We start from the raw sequence: 19,068 nt of genomic DNA on the forward strand, positions 1-19,068 counted from the left end.
GGCTCCCTTTTAACTAATTAAAAAATAGCCATCTTTGTCTTGCATTACAGATTTCACATAGCATCGTTCTTTACCTTTGCTTTTGAGAGTTAGGATCAGAAAGGCACTCCTCCACAAATATTATTGAAGCCCGCTTTTCTTTGTGTCGCACAATTTTTACCTGTCATAGATAAAATATTTATCATCATCGCTTATAAAATTTGAAAAATTGTTTTCACTATCAAATCTAAACAAGTATTGGAACGCATGATAGTTTAAAGCCTTACCAAAGATGGCCAATAAGGGTATCGCTTAAATTTACACCAGACAAACGACCCATTCTCAAAGGAGACTGGTTCTAGAAGAAAATATGTCACTCAGAAATCTGGATTTTTTTTTTCATCAGAATAGGAACACTGCCAAAAATTACCAAAACATTGTAAAAGACAGCAGAAATTAAGAAAACATGGGATACATACAGACTGAAGGTACCATTTAAAAAGGGGAATTGATTCACTTTCTGGGTTTAATTTGTATAAAATGCTAGTTTGGTATATGCTTATTTTAGATGTAGTATGCATTCTATGTATGGCATTAAACACTTCTTTCACAAGTATATAAATATATGAGAAGTTAGAAGAATTGTGGGATCCAAATACTGCAATGGGATTTAGTTATAACATGTATAAGAGAATAATGTCTGACAGCAGCTGATTTTGGTTAGTCTAAGGAAATGACAACTGCAGTCTGCAACAGTTTGCCATAGGTAATAGCACCATATCATTTCTCTAGTAATATAAAAAGGTTCAGCAATAACACTACCTTTCTTGAGTTCAATGACAGGAAGATCTACATCATCCTCTGTATCGTCATTTGGCCACACCTCTGGAATAGCTTTGAATTCTGGAGAACTACATTCCATAGACAAGTCTGAAGATAATTCTGAAACAAAATACACACATTTTAAAATAAAAATAAACTGGCACATAATCTCAAAGGATAAACAAACCAAAAAAAATAAAAATAATAAAAATTACCATAAAACCAAATACAGTAAATCAGACTATGTGCTCAGCAACCCCCTCCAAAGCCAGTATCAGGCCAACAAGTGAGCAATACATGAATCATACATTTATTCATACAAGATTTGGAACAACGGACATTGCAATTAATTCTACTCAAGGGTACGTTTATGTAGCTGGTATTTGACCACTCTTTCATAGTATAGGCACGTGTAGAATAGACAACTGCCTCATCAAATCATATGATGTAGCCCAGGGGAGGGCAACCTTTGAGAGGTGGAGATCTGCCTTAGCCAGATGGAAGCGATCGGAGATCTCGGGGTGCGTCGGCCTTAAAAAAAATAAATAAAAAGAAGTGCAAGGCCCCCATTAAAAATTTGTATATAGTAGGCCAGTGGTCTATATACTATATCCAGTGGTCAGTAGTTTCCAGGGTTGAGTACAGGGGGCACAAGTGTGTAGGGCAGATTAAAGTGGTCAGCAATGCAGTGTCAAAGAGATTTAAAAAGTATTTATTGGAATCAATTGACACCATCAGCGAAACAAAGTTTAAAAAGCACAGCCGTGGCACATAACCTGACCGGCTCGTGCGTAGTGACGTCAGGGATAATGGCTCCAACCAACGCATTTCCCCTTACAAGGATTCTTCTGGGAAAGGAGACCGTGACGTTTGTTTTGCTGTCAATTGATTACAGTAAATACGTTTAAATGATCTGCACCATGAAGCTTTCTTTTCTCTGCCATATCTAAACTACCACCGGCTTTGGAAGTGTATTCTGATACATATCTGCTGCGGGATGTACCGAGGTTGGAGCTCCGCTTAGTACGGACAGGCCACCTTTACCTTCACGGGAGTCCTTGGATGCTGGTCCGTAACCAGCTGATTGTGTTTTGACATGCCCTTCTGATCTCTATAACTTGAGATCCAACAGATCTGGTAAGCGGTGGTGATCGCCTCATTTATTGATGAACAGAATTTCTATCTCATCTGCAGTCAAGCTTTTCTTCCTTTTTTGTCCACATGGAAAATTGAGAACTCTTTTTGTCGAACTGTGGTGTGAATGATCCATCTGGGTTTCTTATCCATGGACTAGATTAAGCCCTTGTCCCTTAATTATTCACTCACCAATTCAACTATTTTCATTTGTCTACAATAGTTTATTTTTATGGTGTATCTATTAACCTTTGTGTGGTAGTGAACAGATTTCTGCTTTATATAATCAGAGGGTGCAACCAGTTGCTGAAAAGCAGGAGGAGGAACGAGCACCAGAGGGAAAACTGCAGCTATAAAATGACCACTAGCTCAGGGAATACTCATGGGCCGGCTGGGGAGATATGGTTGTGTGACCACTGTCACTGCAGGTGGAACACAATACTCACAGTTGTGTTTGCCGTTACTCACCGTCTGTCAGCAGAAAGGAAAATCTGCTGCATAGGAAAAGAAATTCGGTCTGCCTGACATTTCTCCACAGTGCTTCACAGCTGATTTTCACATCTCTGCCTTGCTGTGTACAGCCGAGTGTCCCTCAAACACTGCTCTGTTTCTGGCAGAACTATTGTGAGGGGAGAAGCAGCGTGGGTAAAACAGAGCCCAGCAGGAACACAAGGCAGGCTTTCAATACAGACAGCCAATGAGCTGAGCAGTCGAGAAGCGGACAAAGCCAACAGCCAATCACAGGTGGCAGAGACTTCCCTGCCCGCCACATGTGATTGGTGGTTGGGTTTGTCAGCTTCCCAAAGGCACAGCTCAGCTAGGTTTAGATTAGTGATTGAGCTTAGCTCATGCCTGCGATCTACCCGTCACCTACTCACGGTCAACAGGTCGATCGGGATCGACAGGTTGCCGACCTAGGATCTAGCCCAAATATCATAAATTTCCTTTAGCAAACACAGTGACTAATTAGTCTATATATAGCCAATACAGCGACAAATTGGTTTTTATTAAGTTCAGATCAGCAACATGTTGTCCAAATGTCATTAATCTTGCTATACCTAGCACCACTTGGCTTCCTGAAACGCGTATGGGTTGCTCTTTATTGAAGATCTACATAACAGACTTACACATAAAATATTTCCAAAGAAAAATAATCCAGAAATAGGCGACTCTCCAAAACTAGTAATCTGAATACTTGTGAGACTGCATATCAAAAAACTAGTGATCATTACAAGTACGCAGTGACAAATCGGAAGCATAAAAAAATCTAACACCATTTTCAGGAAAGTCATCTGCCATTTATAGTGCCTACATTTCCACAAGTCATCAATTTTACTACATAGTAGCAGGACGTGAAATGCAGAAGACTAAAAACACAGGAACTGAACAGGAGAGTGTCAGGGAAATAGCCAAGTTATTGGCATTCCTGCCAGTGTCCATCATGGCAGCGCCAGACTTGCTCCATTGCGCGCACGGTGGATGGCGCGCACACACGCCGTGACTGTGTGGGCGCACCCCCGGCCTATTTAAACCTGTCACTGGTGCATACAGGTTGCTGGATTATCATCAGCTTCCTGTGACTGCTTATCTCCTCGCACTTGACCCAAGCTTGGCTGACTACTCTATTATCTTCTGCTCCTGTGTATGACCCGGCTTGTTCCTGTAAATTTCCTTGGACCGATTCCTGTGTATGACCCGTGGCCTGGCTTCAGACTCTGTTGTTGGTTTACCTACGGTACCGCACCAGAACCCTTCCTTGCACGGCTACCGAGTCCGCTCTTCCAGCACACCCCAGCTACCTTCTGCCTGCATCTACCCAGTCAGCAGCAGTACCGGCAATCCGTGCACCTTTGGGCCCTGCACTCCCTGTCTCATCCCCAGGGGTGCGGTGTACTTAGCCGCAAGGGGCGCCCTCTCAGCAATCTGGGCTCACACCAGAGACTTGGCAGAGAGCATTGAGATTTGCCCCTTAACCAGTTAAGCCCCGGACCAATATGCAGCCTAAAGACCCAAGGTGTTTTTACAGTTCGGGACTGCGTCGCTTTAACAGACAATTGCGCGGTCGTGCGACGTGGCTCCCAAACAAAATTGGTGTCCTTTTCCCCCCCACAAATAGAGCTTTCTTTTGGTGGTATTTGATCACATCTGCGGTTTTTAGTTTTTGCGCTATAAACAAAAATAGAGCGACAATTTTTAAAAAAATGCAATATTTTTTACTTTTTGCTGTAATAAATATCCCCCAAAAACATATATAAAAACATTTTTTTTCCTCAGTTTAGGCCGATACGTATTCTTCTACCTATTTTTAGTAAAAAAAAAAATCGCAATAAGCGTTTATCGATTGGTTTGCGCAAAATTTATAGTGTTTACAAAATAGGGGATAGTTTTATTGCATTTTTATTAATTTTTTTTTTTTTACTACTAATGGCGGCGATCAGCAATTTTTTTCGTGACTGCGACATTATGGCGGACACTTCGGACAATTTTGACACATTTTTGGGACCATTGTCATTTTCACAGCAAAAAATGCATTTAAATTGCATTCTTTATTGTGAAAATGACAGTTGCAGTTTGGGAGTTAACCACAGGTGGCGCTGTAGGAGTTAGGGTGCACCTAGTATGTGTTTACAACTGTTTGGGGGTGTGGCTGTAGGAATGACGTCATCGATCGTGTCTTCCCTATAAAGGGAATGACGCGATCGATGCGCCGCCATAGTGAAGGACGGGGAAGCCGTGTTTACACACGGCTCTCCCCGTTCTTCAGCTCCGGGGAGCGATCGCGACGGAGCGGCTATAAACAAATAGCCGCGCCGTGGTCCCGGATCGCTCCCCGAGCGGACCCGACCTCCGCATGTAGCGGGGGGGGTCCCGATCGGACCCCCCACCCGCTAATAGGCGAGGACGTACGTGTACGCCCATGTGCCTGTACGTGCCATATTGTGGACGTATATGTACATGCGGGGGTCGGGAACTGGTTAAGGGCTGGTTCTCACTGCTGCAATGTCAGAAGATGCACGTGATTCGCACCAAACTGCGGGGCAAATTACATGCGAGGTCTGTGCGATGCGAATTCAGCCATACCGCTTGACACATTCATTCACACCAAACTCGCACAGGACCCTTTTTGTGGTCCGCACCAGAATCCAATCGCATGGGTTCACACGAAGGAGAAAAAAATAAAATGTTACGCCGCGAGAATCGTAATCTATATATTCCAAGCAAAAAGATATATTCTCATTTTAGCCAGAATCGTGCAATTCTACCCTCCATGCAGTCACATACATTGAATTCAGCCCTTAAGTAGAAAAAGGTTGCTGACCCCTGGTGCATGGCCTGCCCAAGATCTACACTCCAGTGCACACAGCTCACCAACAATGCCACTAGTAAGAGCTACACCCCAGAACACAAACCGCTTACTCCACACTATCCATGTCACCAGGGAGAACTACACTGCAGAACAAACCGCCCACTCCTCACTTCCAAATGTCAACAGGGAGAGCTACATTCCAGCTCAAGTCAAGCTTTGTCAGTCTACTACATGTGAGGACATACGAAATTTCACATATCACAGGGCCACGGTGCTACATACGAATGAAACATAATTATAAAACACAAAACAACAACAACAACAAAAAATTTGTGTATATACACACACATTAAAAAAAAAAAAAAAGAAGTATCGGGGGAGAAAATGCTCTGTATCGGTACCGATACTAGTATCGGTACAACACATACATATACACACACACACAAAAAATATATATATATATATCACACACAAATACACACACACATACAAATTTATTTTATAAACCTATGGGACCTACACAACTGTGCATATACTGTATATGTCTAAAAGTCTTTGTAGCAGCAAGTGTTTATAAAACGATCTAGTGCATATTCAAGGGTAAAGAGGGGATGTGAGTAGGGCCGAAACTAATCAATAAATTGACAACTAATCGAATTATGAAATTAATCGAATACAATTTTCATAATCGATTAATCGGCCAGTAAGATAATGGGGTTAAAACAACTAAAATTAGCCCTTTATAGTACAAAAAAGCAAATCGCTACTGTAAATATTACTTTCACTGTCCACAGTAAAAAAATGAACCCCTTACAGTAGCGATTATTTCAATTGAGTGATAATTTGCTGAGGAATTACTGTATTAAATGCTGAGCTAAAGTCAATGATCAGCATTCTAACATAAGAGTCTCTGTTCTAAGTGGGTAAGGGCCAAGTGGAGGGTAGAGGATACTGCATCGTACGTGGCGCGGTTTGGACGGTATGCAAACCGATATGGGCCCAGCGTGTTTGGAAGACTGGACTTAATGTGATGCATGACTAACCTCTCAAAACACTTCACCATTAATGGAGTTAGTTTTATGGGACGATAGTCATTCAAACAGGCCACAGGTGTCTTTGGCACTGGATTTAAGACACGTAGGGACAACCGCCTGGCTCAGGGAAATGTTAAAGATATCTGTAAGGACATCTGTCAGCTGTACAGCACAGTCTCTCAGTACACATTCAGGTATGTCATCAGTTTGATCCTGAACAAGGTCTTCCTTATGTCGGCTGGAGAAAAGCAGAGCACCCGATCGTTTTGGGACATAGGTCGTTTTTGTGAAGGTGTCCTGCATCTCAAACCATGCAAAAAAAAAGTGGTTGAGTGCATCAGGGAGGGAAGTGTCATCGTCACTGGCCTGTGGCAGGGGCTTGTAGTCAGTGATGGTCTGGATGGCTTGCCATAGGGCCTGTGTATCTTTGCTGTCACTAAAGGGTTTGATTTTTTGAGCATATTGTTGTTTTGCCCTCTTGATGCCACGAGACAGATTGTTTTGAGAGCTGCTTTATCTCCTGATCTGAATAACTAATCTCTGGTCTTTAGCAGCCCACGAACCTCTGCTGTCATCCATGGCTTCTGCTTGGCACATGTGATAATCTTGGTGACTGTCACAGTTTCAGTGTACTCTTGTAAGTCTGTATGATTGTTGTAAACATGTTCCAGTCTCTGTGCTAAAAGCAGTCCTGAGGTAGCATTGTCTGGCCATACAGCGATTTGTTTTTGAACTGGTTTCGCAAGTGTAAGCAACGGTTTGTATGCAGGAATTAGCATAGCAGATGTGATCTGAATACCCAAGATGGAGGTGAGGTTCAGCCTTGTATGCATTTTTCTCTGTTGTATAAAACAAAGTCCAGTATGTTTCCCCTTGTTGCAAAATTCACATGTTGGCAGAACTCCCCATTATCCATGGCACAAGTGAAATTTACACTCCAGCACGCGCAATAGCTCACTCCCCACTATCAATGTCATCAATGAGATCTACACTCCAGAACACACAGCTCACTCCACATTATCCATTTCATCAGTGACATGAACAACCCAACACACATGGCTCATAGTATAGCATCAATGGACTGAAACAGAAAATGTGATTCATTGGCACCATTAGCAAATGGGAACTTGAAGAATACTCGTATCCGAGGGCCAGAAAATCAAACACCGCAGCTTTAAAAGCAGGCAGTGCCATCATTCTATGATGAAAAGTAAAAAAGTCCTATAAATTATCCGAGAAAGAACAGTTTATCATGTGTACATTGTTCTGAGTTTTGGATGACCGTCCACAATCACAGGCATTTCCTAGACAAGTCAGAGTGCAGAGTATACATAGGAGGCATAAAGAGGAATCATTTAAAGCAATATTAAAGTGGTATTAAGTTATTTTTTTCCCAACTTGTACCTACAGGTAAGCCGATAATAACGCTTACCTGTAAGTACAGTGAATATCTCCTAAACTTGCAGTTTAAAAATTATTAGGGCTGCAACTAACGATTATTTTCATAAATCATTAGTTGGCAGATTATTGTTTCGATTAATCGGATAATAGCCTTAAAAAAAAAAAAAAAAAAAAAAAAATCATTTTCAAAAAAATTTGGCCCAATTTGTTGTTGGGCAGATTACAAAACACAAAATTGCCGCAAAAACACATTACATGCTTTAATGCAGCTTCTCCATTGAAATATATTGAACCAAAACGGCACCGCTTTGCGTTAAAAAGTCCTTGCCCTTTCCAAATACGCAGCAGCTGAAAAAAAAAATCATTGATGTGAACGTGTCCCATAGGAAAACATGTAAATGAACTGTAGTGCGTTTCTGCAAAAAGCACCAAAAAACAGAGGTGTGAACCCAGGCCTGAGATGTTTAGTAACATAATGGGGTTAAAAAAACAAAAATAAAAGTACAAAAAGAGCAAATAATCGCTACTGTAAGGGGTTAATTTTTTTTTACTGTGGGACAGTGAAAGTAATATTTACAGTAGCGATTTGCTTTTTTGTACTATAAAGGGCTAATTTTTGTTTTTTTAACCCCAATATGTTACTGGCCGATTAAACGATTATGTAAATTGTAATCGATTAGTTGTCGATTGATTAGTTGTTTCGGGCCTAAAAAATATTTAAACTGCATGCAGCTGGTGACGTCACCAGCGTATGCGCTTTGAAGGAACGGCATACCCATTCTGTCCCTTCAGAGCTTTGTGCTGCGGGAGCGACACCATTGCGGCTCGGCCAGTTGGATGGCCGGAGCACTCAAACCCACAAGGAAGATGGAAGCCCTGTTGGCAGTGACAGCATGCCACTGGAGAGCTTTGTTCTAAGGCAAGTATTTCATAATGTGCTAGTATGCAACACAGCCATTGTCTTGCAGGGTTTAAAAAAAAAAAAAAAGCGCATTTGCTTACAGGGATGAGACAATCCATTTAAAGCGGAGGTTCATCCGAAAAAAAAAGTTTCTACCATGCCATCCAGCATACTAGCGTGAGCTACAGTATGCCTTTATTTTATTTTTTTGTGCCGTACTCGCACTTTAATCCTTTAGTTTCGTTTCAGACTCCCCGCGGGGAGTAGGCGTCCCTATGCAGAGCGGAACATGATTGACAGCCGGCTTTGGCGCGTCACGCTTCCCAAAAATAGCCGGAGTAGGACTCGGCTCTTCACGGCGCCTGCGCACAGACTAGGAGCTGACTGCGCAGGCGCCGTGAAGAGCCAAGTCCTATTTCGGCTATTTTCGGGAAGCGTGACGCGCCATAGCCGGCCGTCAATCATGTTTCCCTCTGCATAGGAACGCCTACTGAAACTTAACTAAGGGATTAAACTGAGTACGGCGCAAAAAAATAAAATAAAAGCATACTGTAGCTCGCGCTAGTATGCAGGATGGCATTGTGGAAAAAAAGATTTTTTGTTTTAGGGTGAACCCCCGCTTTAACAAAGCAGAAGCTTTTATTTATTCACATAAAACCTTTATCCCTAAAAGAAAAAAACTGTTTGCTGTAACTTAATATAAAGTAGGGGTGCAACGGATCAAAAAACTCACGGTTCGGATCGTTCCTCGGATCAGGAGTCACGGATCGGATCATTTTTCGGATCAGCAAAAAAAAAATTTGCAGCCTCCCTGTGCCCCAAATTGCCGCCTCACTGTGCCCCAAATTGCCACCTCACTGTGCCCCAAATTGCCGCCTCGCCAGGGTGGAAGAAGTGAGAGGGCAGCCAGCAGGGCTGGATTTCCTTTCCCTGCCACCCCAAGGCCAGGTTTTGCAATGCACCCCCTCCCCACCAACCGAACCACCCCCCCCGGAGAATAGCAGTTGGATGGCAGGAGCGGCACGGTTAGTTCAAATATTTTTTGTTTCTTCTTTTTTTTTTATTACATTATCACTTTTTTTTTTTTTTTGTAGCTTGTCGTTTTTACTTTTTTAATTTTTGTATAATTTTCTTATTTTTAATATTTTTCTTCTTCTTTACTTTTTAATTACTTATTTTTTTATTAATTGAATTATTTCTTATTTTTTTTTACTTTTAACTTTATTGCTATTACACAAGAGAAAACAATTCCCTGTGTCATAGCAATTGAAGGTGACAGGTTCTCTTTGTTAACCCTGTCAGCTCCAAAAACAGTCCTCACAGTTGAGATGGGAAGAGCATAGCTTACCCATCTCACTGTGTGCTATTTGCAGCAAGGACAGGAGACTCGTCAGCTGGGGGAGGAGGAACGAACGGACGGAAGGCAGCTGGAAGGGGGGGGGGGGGGGGCGGAACGGACGGCAGCTGGAGGGGGGGGGGGGAACGGACTGCAGCTGGAGGGGGGGGGGGGGCGGACGGACGGGAGGGGGGGTTATCAGAGCCAGCAGGGAGAAGTGTGGGGGGAACGGATGGACGGCAGCAGCACATGGTTTCTAGCAGAGACAAACTGAACTCACCGCCGTCTCCACTCCTGCTCGTACACAGCCCCACCTCCTCCTAAGCCCACGTTGTAATAGACAAAACACATCAGCGCATTGGACACGCATTCTGTCTATCACAGCGTGGTTAGGAGCAGGCGGGGCTGTGTGCAAACAGCGGAGACAATTTCAATGTGTTTTTTTACCACTTTGTTCTGCAGTCCCGCGGCACACCACGGATCACGTGTGTGCCGATCCGAAGTCATTGATCCGTGCGGATCACGGATCAATGACAATCCGTTGCACCCCTAATATAAAGTGTGAGCTGGAGTTTGGCTGTGTTTACATCTGCTAGTACATTTACTACCCTTACCCCCAAACTGACAATGTTGTCTACGGTGCCCCCTGATCTCATTCATCTAGAGAGTGGGGGCATTCCAAAACAGGTTACTTGACAGATCACCTGGTGAAAACAGAGGGAGGGAGGGGAGGATGAAGCCACCGTATAGCTAATAAAACACTATCATAAAATAACATTTTTGGTTTAACCGGTTTCCCGACCGGCTCACGCAGATATACTGGGGCAGAATGTCTCTCCTGGCCGAAATCCCCTATATAAAAACACGGCTTTGCCTAGAAGAGCCACCAGAGGGCGCGTGCCCACTGCACAATGGGGAATCCGATGCGCGTTTCCGGCAGGCGCGATCGCCGCTGGCCACGCATGAGAACACACAATTCCCTGTGCTGTCTGAAGAGAGGACAGATCGCGTGTTTCTACAAAGTAGAAAACACGATCTGTCATCTCCTATAGTGAGTCCCCTTCCCCCCACAGTTAGAACACACATTACGGAACACAATTAACCCCTTGATCACCTCCAGTTAAACCCTTCCCTGCCAGTGACATTTACATGGTGCATATTTATAGCACTGATCGCTCTGTAAATGGTCCCAAACAACAACAAAATAAGCCATTTAAATGCCATACATCTTTCCCATAGTTTGTAGACGCTATAACTTTTGCGCAAACCAATCAATATACTCTTATTGCGATTTTTTTAACCAAAAATATGTAGAAAAATACATATCGGTTTAAACTGAGGAAAAAAATTACTTTTTTTATATATAAAAAAAAAAAAATTGGATATTTACTATAGCAAAAAGTAAACGTTTTTTTTTTTTTTTCAAAATTGTCGCTTTTTTGTTTATAGCGCAAAAAATTAAAACCGCAGAGGTGATCAAATACCACCAAAAGAAAGCTCTATTTGTGGGGAAATAAGGACTTAAATTTTGTCCATGTACAACATCACACGACCGTGCAATTGTCAGTTAAAGCGACGCAGTGCCGCTTCGCAAAAAATGCCAATTTTGGCCCAGTAATTGAGTAGCCAATTCTTCCGGGGCTGAAGTGGTTAATACCGCTTTGAATACCATGTAAACCCAACATTTCATATTTCTGTACTTGTATGAGAAAGTATCCTGTTCTCTGTGTATTTTCCTTTATGTGAAATCACTGGTGTTCCTGCCAGTCCCTCCGCTTTCCTATTAAAAACCGACCACACCAAGCATGTAGAGTAGCCAATTTACTTGAATGGACTGCCCTATGCATGACAAAATACCAAAGAAGTGGAGTGTGGCGCGTTTCTTTACCTTGCTTTTTGGTGCATTTGCAGCACGTTTGTCATGCGACAAAATCCATGGCAAACATGCCCCTGATACCCATGCTTGGGGTGGCATTAACATTTATTGGCAACGCACGCGCCATGTATATTTGCAGCAAGTTACCGATATGTGTGGCAAAGTGTGCATTTTTTGTTCAGAAACACGCAGTGTATGGAGCCTCGTTGTTCTTGTGTAAACATACCATTACTTTTAGACACCATTCACACCTAACAAAGTGGAACCATACATTCTTTGCTTGTTTTTCCCCGCGCAGCTCATTGATTTCAATAGGATGCCCTACATGCAGCAAAGTCAAGTGACATTTTGGCGTGTTGCTGTTAGCACTTTTTTTCTGTGCATTTTTCTGCATTTGCGTTCATTGTATTGCTTCCTTTGTGTGAAATCCGTGGACTTCCTGCCAATTCCTCTGCTTTTCTATTAAAAACTGACCACACTAAGAAGAGGAAAACACTGTGGTCAGTTCTCTAGCTGTGCTGGGAACTCAGCCTGCTCGCTCTCCTCCAATAATCAGATTTGTCCTGACATGCCACCCCTGCACAGCCATTCACTAGGAAGACCAGTGTGTTTCAGTTTTTCCTCCCAAAGCATTCTGAGCTTCTTATGTAGCGGAGAACAGAGGGTATGTAACAGAGGGTGGGCACGATTATATAAATAATTAAAAAATAAAAATAAAAAAAAACACACACACACACACACACACACACACACACACACACACACACACACACACACACACACACACACACACACACACACACACACACACATATATATCTTATATAAAAAAATGTTTTGCCTTTTCACTTCTATTTTAAACTGAATGGGTTATTTTACAAGGAGAGGGTTTGCATGTACTTTAAGAAATTATGACTGTAAAAAGAATGAAAGAAAAAGGTGAAAGAATAAAAAATAAATAAAAAGGTAGGCTAGGAAATACCAAACAGTAAACAGAACTAACTAAGCAAAAGGCGGCAGCATATGTACAAAGGATAGCAAGCCCTTTTTAACCACTTCGCTACTGGACTTTTACCCTCTTCCTGCCCAGGCCAATTTTCAGCTTTCAGCACTGTCGCACTTTGAATGACAATTGCGCTGTCACACAACACTGTACCCATAATACATTTTTAGCATTTTGTTCACACAAATAGAGCATTCCTTTGGTGGTATTTAATCACCAGTTTTTTTTATTTTTGGTTAATACATAATAAAAAAAAAACTCCCCACATGTTTTGCTTCAGTTATAAAATTTTGCAAATGATTAATGTTTCGTCATGAATTTAGACCAAAATGTATTGTGCAGCATTTCTTTAGTAATAAAATAACCCAAATACAGTGCATATTATTTAGGTCTGTAGGAAAGTCAGAGTCCACAAACTGATATACATCTGAAAATTGATAGATCCTAATATACTGACGGCCCATCTCATTTCTTAATGCCCAAAAATGACAGGACAGATATCCCCCAAATGACCCATTTTGGAACGTAGACAGTCAAAAAGTAAAATAAAAACAAAAAAATAAAATATATCTTTAAAAGTACCCCTGTGCAAAGGTAAACCGCGCCGGTCGGTTCTGCACGCAAACAGCAATCGTCCCACACATGTGAGGTCTCACAGCAAACATCAGATAATGGGCAGCATTTCTAGCACCAGGACTCCTGTGTAAATCTAAAGTGGTAACCTGTAAAAGGCTTTTAAAGCGTCTCCTATGGATAGTAAAATTGACATTGGTTATTGCTATTGCTTGGGCAAGTGCAATTTAAAAAAGTGTGACATTAAAGTGACTGTAACTTTGCCCCGGTCTATAATCGTTATGGACCTCTTGAGGATTATTCTGATGAGGAAGAAAAAAATCATCAACATTAAATTTCACAGTACATTCAGCCTCGTCAAGAGGGATCTGCTAATGGAGCCCCTTTAAAATATCGGGCCCAAGGTTTTTTATGCAAGGGCAAATGAAAAGCCAAGGGAAGAAAATTAGAGGATGTAGGGGGAGGAAGGAGGAAACAAAGAAAAAGTGATGTCCAACAGCAAGTCTGATCTCTGTAATAGGGATCCATCATATCTGGTAAGAGGCTAACTTTACTTTAACAGAGCTTGACACATTTGCTTGGAATCTAGGATGCCAGCTAAAAATGTTAGGAGCCAGGAACGCGCCCCGTCCCGCCGAGCTTGTGCACAGAAGCGGACGCATACGTGAATAGCGCCCGCATATGAAAGCGGTGTTCAAACCACACATATGAGGTATCGCCGCGATAGTTACAGCGAGAGAAATAATTCTAGCCCTAGACCTCCTCCGTAACTCAAAACATGCAACCTGTAGAATTTTTTTGGACGTTGCCTATGGAGATTTTAAAGGGTAAAAGTTTGTCGCAATTCCATGAGCGGACGCAATTTTGAAGCGTGACATGTTGGGTATCAATTTACTCTGCGAAACATTATCTTTCACAATATAAAAAAAATTGGGCTAACTTTACTGGCGTCTTATTTTTTAATTAAAAAAAATGTGTATTTTTTTCCCAAAAAAGTGCCCCTGTAAGACCGCTGCGCAAATCCGGTGTGACAAAGTATCGCAGCGACCGCCATTTTATTCTCCATGGTGTGAGAATAAATTTTATATATATATATATATATATATATATATATATATATATATATATATATATATATATATATATATATATATATATATATATATATATATGTGTGTGTGTGTGTGTTTGGGGGGTTCTAATTAGAGGGAAGGAGATGTCCGTGAAAATAGACAGGGGAAGCTCCATCAGCATTGCTATTTGTCTTGTCAACGGCCACCACAAGATGGCGCCAGATCACAGAAGGAAGCATAGGCCTGCAGAAGGCCGCAAAAAGCCAGGTGGCACAGCCCGACGCGAGGGCGCACGGAGACACAAGATACCCCAGCTGTGCCGCCCCAGGTCGCCAATTCTAGTCGCAATTGCAACCTGACACCCGGGGTTTATCGAATCCTGTTTTTATTAAACATCATATTTCAAGTCATAGGAGATCACTTACAAGTGGAATCCAGTAGACATCTTGCAAAATTTCAGTCCTTTTCAGGAGATCAATGCAGGAATCTGTCCGAAAAGATTCCACATGCAGCATCTTTGCTCATGGATATGAACTTTGTGCGATTATAATTGTTTATTGCATAAGGCACATTTTTTTCCATACATAGATTGTTTATACATACCGTTTTGAGCACCTCAGAGTGCACCAATCTATTTATTATCAGTCTGAATTTATAAAGACAATTACCTCACATACTATTGTGTACACATCAGTCTCAGTCACTTTGTTCATCCAATATATTGTGTTACATTAACACAGGGAATAGCACACCATTTATATTATTCGATTGTAAACGATCACCTTGTAAAACAACCCATCCAGTTTAACATAAAGGCAAAACATGCGTTTAGATATTAAAAAAAATTAATTTTTTTTTTTTTTTTTACATAAGTGATCACATGCACTCTGTGCTCAGCTGCACAACAGCTGGGGAGGAGAAATAGCAGTACACCGAGTTCCAAGCACATCTAGAGAACTGACCACAATTTGTTCTACCGACTAGTGTGGTCAGAGGGACTGGCAGGAATACCATGGGTTTCACATAAAGGAAGCAATACAAAGCGAACAGGATAATTTTTTCATACAGGTACATGGCATAGCAGGAATATGAAATGTTGGGTTTACATACTCTTTACAGCAAGTTATGTTCTAGGTTACCGTAATCAGTCCAGATTACTGTATGTGCATTACGTGATGGTATATTCACTTTGTATTACCTGTCTCAGTGAAGCTGAAGTCTGGCAAAGGTAGCTGGTTGTATTTACGCTTTCTGTGGGAATCTTCTTCTTCTGTATCAGATCTAAACTCCTGTATGGTGGTGGGCACCTGTACATTGCATGTTTTTGAAGGCTTTGAAACAAGGCATTTGGTACGCCGATTTACATTCCTTGTGGGATTTTCCTCTGGATCAGGTGACGCAACAGTCTGCATTTCCTTTGTGGAAGAAAGATGGCGCTTAAGTTTGGCCTTTTTGGTCTTGCCTTTTTCAGAATTCTGTTCTGTAGTACTGCCGTCAACGGACACGATTTTGGGCGTTTTCTTGCCACCACGAAAACTGCCCTTTTCTGTGCTTGTGTCTTCCACCCTTTTTCTTTTAACATCGATTTCTGTCTGGGTGGGTTTGGGCTTATTTGGTGTCCTGAGACGCATTGAGCATTTAGTTATTCTCATGCTTACGTCCCTTTTGAGTGTTTTGCCATCTAACATAATAGAGCCTGAGGCTTCTTTCTCCATAAGGTTTTTTCTTGAAGATGTGCATTCATTACCCCCCTCGTGTTTTACTGCTTCTTTGCAGGCTTCAATAGTGGCTGTATTTCTGTCATTCTGCAAGAGTGCACTTTCACCTGCAGACACCTCTTTTAAGAGGTTCATTGCTGTGCCGAGTGCCCTTCGATACTCTAGTTCCTCAGCAGTAACTTTGAGATTTTTAGATCTGTCTGTAGGAAAACAAAAACATGTCCTTAGAAACACATTAATATTAAATATTAACAAGTCAGGCAACCTAAAAAAAAAATTAAAGAACAGGTTTTTTTTTCATCTGTGCATCAAAAGGCCTGCAATGCATGCAATAAAAAAAAATGGCTCCTGTTTCTGTCCATCAAATCCAGTGAGGGAGTGGGGGTGCCACAATGTGTGATAATGGACAGACACAGCCTGGCTTGGGAGCGAGCCCACAGGGGTACCACCATAGATAGCCGCTTCTTATGGTACACAGAGAAGAGGAGCAGCTAATAGCGCTCCTCCTGGCAGAAGACCCCAAAAAAGGAGGTCCCTAACTGCTCTGTGCAATACAATTGCACAGAGCAGGTAAGCATACCATGCTTATTATATATAAAAAAATTAAATACCCTTAACAGTTTTTAAGGCAAAACTGACACATTTAGTTGGACCTGAAGATTAATGGAGTTTTTATTCTTGGGGTTGGGATTAGGTTGAATTTAGCAGGACCCCCAGCCAAGCATCTCTGCTGTAGCAAACCACAAAACGCACTGCTCCATTTCTGCAGAGGAGGCAGGCCACAATTAGATCAGATGCTTAGTCGCACCAGATCCAAGTGTTTAAAAAATATATAAAAAAAGTGTTCAGTAAGTGACCATCTTTGATAGATTTTATAAGAACAGCTGTTCCCATTGGAGGATTTTCCTATTACTTGTTGCACTGGTGACCAAAGATTTACATTTCCCCTCAATTTCAATCTCTGTGACAATGGTCACCATGACAAATAAAGCGGTGAATCTACCAGATGGGGACAAAAAGTATCACTTGTTGACTCATTTCAAACTTAACCACTTCAATACCGAGCCTATTCTGGCACTCTACTAAAAATCTTTTTTTGTTAGAAAATTACTCAGAACCCCTAAACATTTTATATAAAATTAGCACACTCTAGGGAATAAAAACAATTGTTGCAACTTTTGACGTCACACGGCATTTGCGCAGGCATTTTTAAAATTTATGAAATGGTTTACATTTTTCATGAAATTAACAAAAACAGTAAAGTTAGCCCAATTATTTTTGCATAATGATGATGCAGATGATGTTATGCCGAGTAAATGGATACCTAGAATGTCACACTTTAAAATTGTGCCCACTTGTGGAATGGCACCAAACCAGTACTTAAAAATGTCCTTAGGCTACGCTTTAATTTTTATTTTTTTACAGATTACCAGTTTAGAGTTACAGAGGAGGCCTTGGTATAGAATCGTTGCTCAAGCTCCAACACACGCAGTGATACCCCACGTGTGCGTTCACTTCTGTGCAAGAGCACCTGGGGTGCTTTAAATTTTTATTTTGCCTTTATTTTTGTATTTGTACACTTTCACATTAATATATATATATATATATATATATATATATATATATATATATATATATATATATATATATATATATATATATATATATATATATATATATATATATATATATATATATATATATATAATCACTTTTATTCCCATTACATGGAATATAAAAGTGTCCCTTGTAATAGGAATAGTTTGTGACAGGTTCCAGGATGGAAAGTCCGGAATCAAATAAAATAAAAATATGAACTGTCTCAGCCTTTCCAGTCGAGTCTTTGGCATGGTCCGGACGTGATGTCATAATGTCGCGCCTGGGCCTCTGAGGGTCATAGATAACTGGGGACCATTTGGTCACCAGGAATCTCTATGCCAAAGCACCGGAGTGGGGGGCAATGTCCCCTCCCACCACCTGCAAGAACGACCAAGTGGCTGAACTGCTGCTATGATTGTTCTTACCGTGCACAGAATCGCTGTCCGAAGAAGAGGATCTCTGAATGATGCATGTAGCTGCAGGCATCATTCAGATATCCCCACTCAAAGTCCAGGACGTCATTAGAGGTAGACCGATATGGGTTTTTCTCTGGCCGATGCCGATATTTCAAAATTGGGGCGGCCGATGGCCGATATTTTAGGCCGATTTTTTCATTGTCTCAGAAAATCTAGGTTTATTGGTTATTGTTTAGGGTGGAGAGGTGGAGTGCAGCCTATCAGTGTCCATCAGTGCCCACCAATGCAGCTCACCAGTGTAGCCTATCAGTGTCCATCAGTGCCTCCTCATTAGTGTCCACCAGTTCAGCCTGTCAGTGCAACCTCATCAGTACCTACCAGTTCAGCCCATTAATGCCACCTCATAATTATTAAAAAATAAAAAAAATACAAGTCATTAGTCATTTTAAGGAGGGGGGGTACAGAGAGGTGGTTGTGGAGGAGGGGGGTACAGAGAGGTGGTTGTGGAGGAGGGGGGGTACAGAGAGGTGGTTGTGGAGGAGGGGGTACAGAGAGGCTGGCTGGCTGTAAAGCCACCTCTCTGTACCCCCCTCCTCTACAGCCACCTCTCTGTACCCGCATCCTCCACAGCCATGTGTTGTGGAGAGGGGTGGATGGTGCTGGGCGTGGGTGGGGATGCATTGTGGAGAGGGGTGGATGGTGCTGGGCGTGGGTGGGGATGCATTGTGGAGAGGGGTGGATGGTGCTGGGCGTGGGTGGGGATGCATTGTGGAGAGGGGTGGATGGTGCTGGGCGTGGGTGGGGATGCATTGTGGAGAGGGGTGGGTGGAGATGCATTGTGGAGTGGGATGGATGGTGCTGGGCGTGGGTGGGGATGCGTTGCGGTGATGCGTTGT

The 19,068-nt window shown here is 42.0% G+C and overlaps 1 protein-coding gene across 7 annotated transcripts in view; it reads right to left on the reverse strand.

Moving 5' to 3' along the window:
- Positions 1-19,068, reverse strand: part of PWWP3A (PWWP domain containing 3A, DNA repair factor) — a 100,477-nt gene that overhangs the window by 47,002 nt on the left and 34,407 nt on the right. For 5 of the 7 annotated variants that reach the window (XM_040323611.1, XM_040323629.1, XM_040323639.1 and 2 more), the window contains 4 exons: positions 15,638-16,357; positions 802-921; positions 267-337; positions 75-160 (listed from right to left, as the gene is read on the reverse strand). In XM_040323611.1, the coding sequence (XP_040179545.1) occupies positions 75-160; positions 267-337; positions 802-921; positions 15,638-16,357 (997 nt within the window). The remainder of the gene's footprint in view (positions 1-74; positions 161-266; positions 338-801; positions 922-15,637; positions 16,358-19,068) is intronic. The other 2 variants (XM_040323649.1, XM_040323667.1) reach the window with 2 other exon arrangements.

Source organism: Rana temporaria, chromosome 1 (genome assembly GCF_905171775.1).
Source record: "Rana temporaria chromosome 1, aRanTem1.1, whole genome shotgun sequence".
NCBI classification, from domain to species: Eukaryota; Metazoa; Chordata; class Amphibia; order Anura; family Ranidae; genus Rana; species Rana temporaria.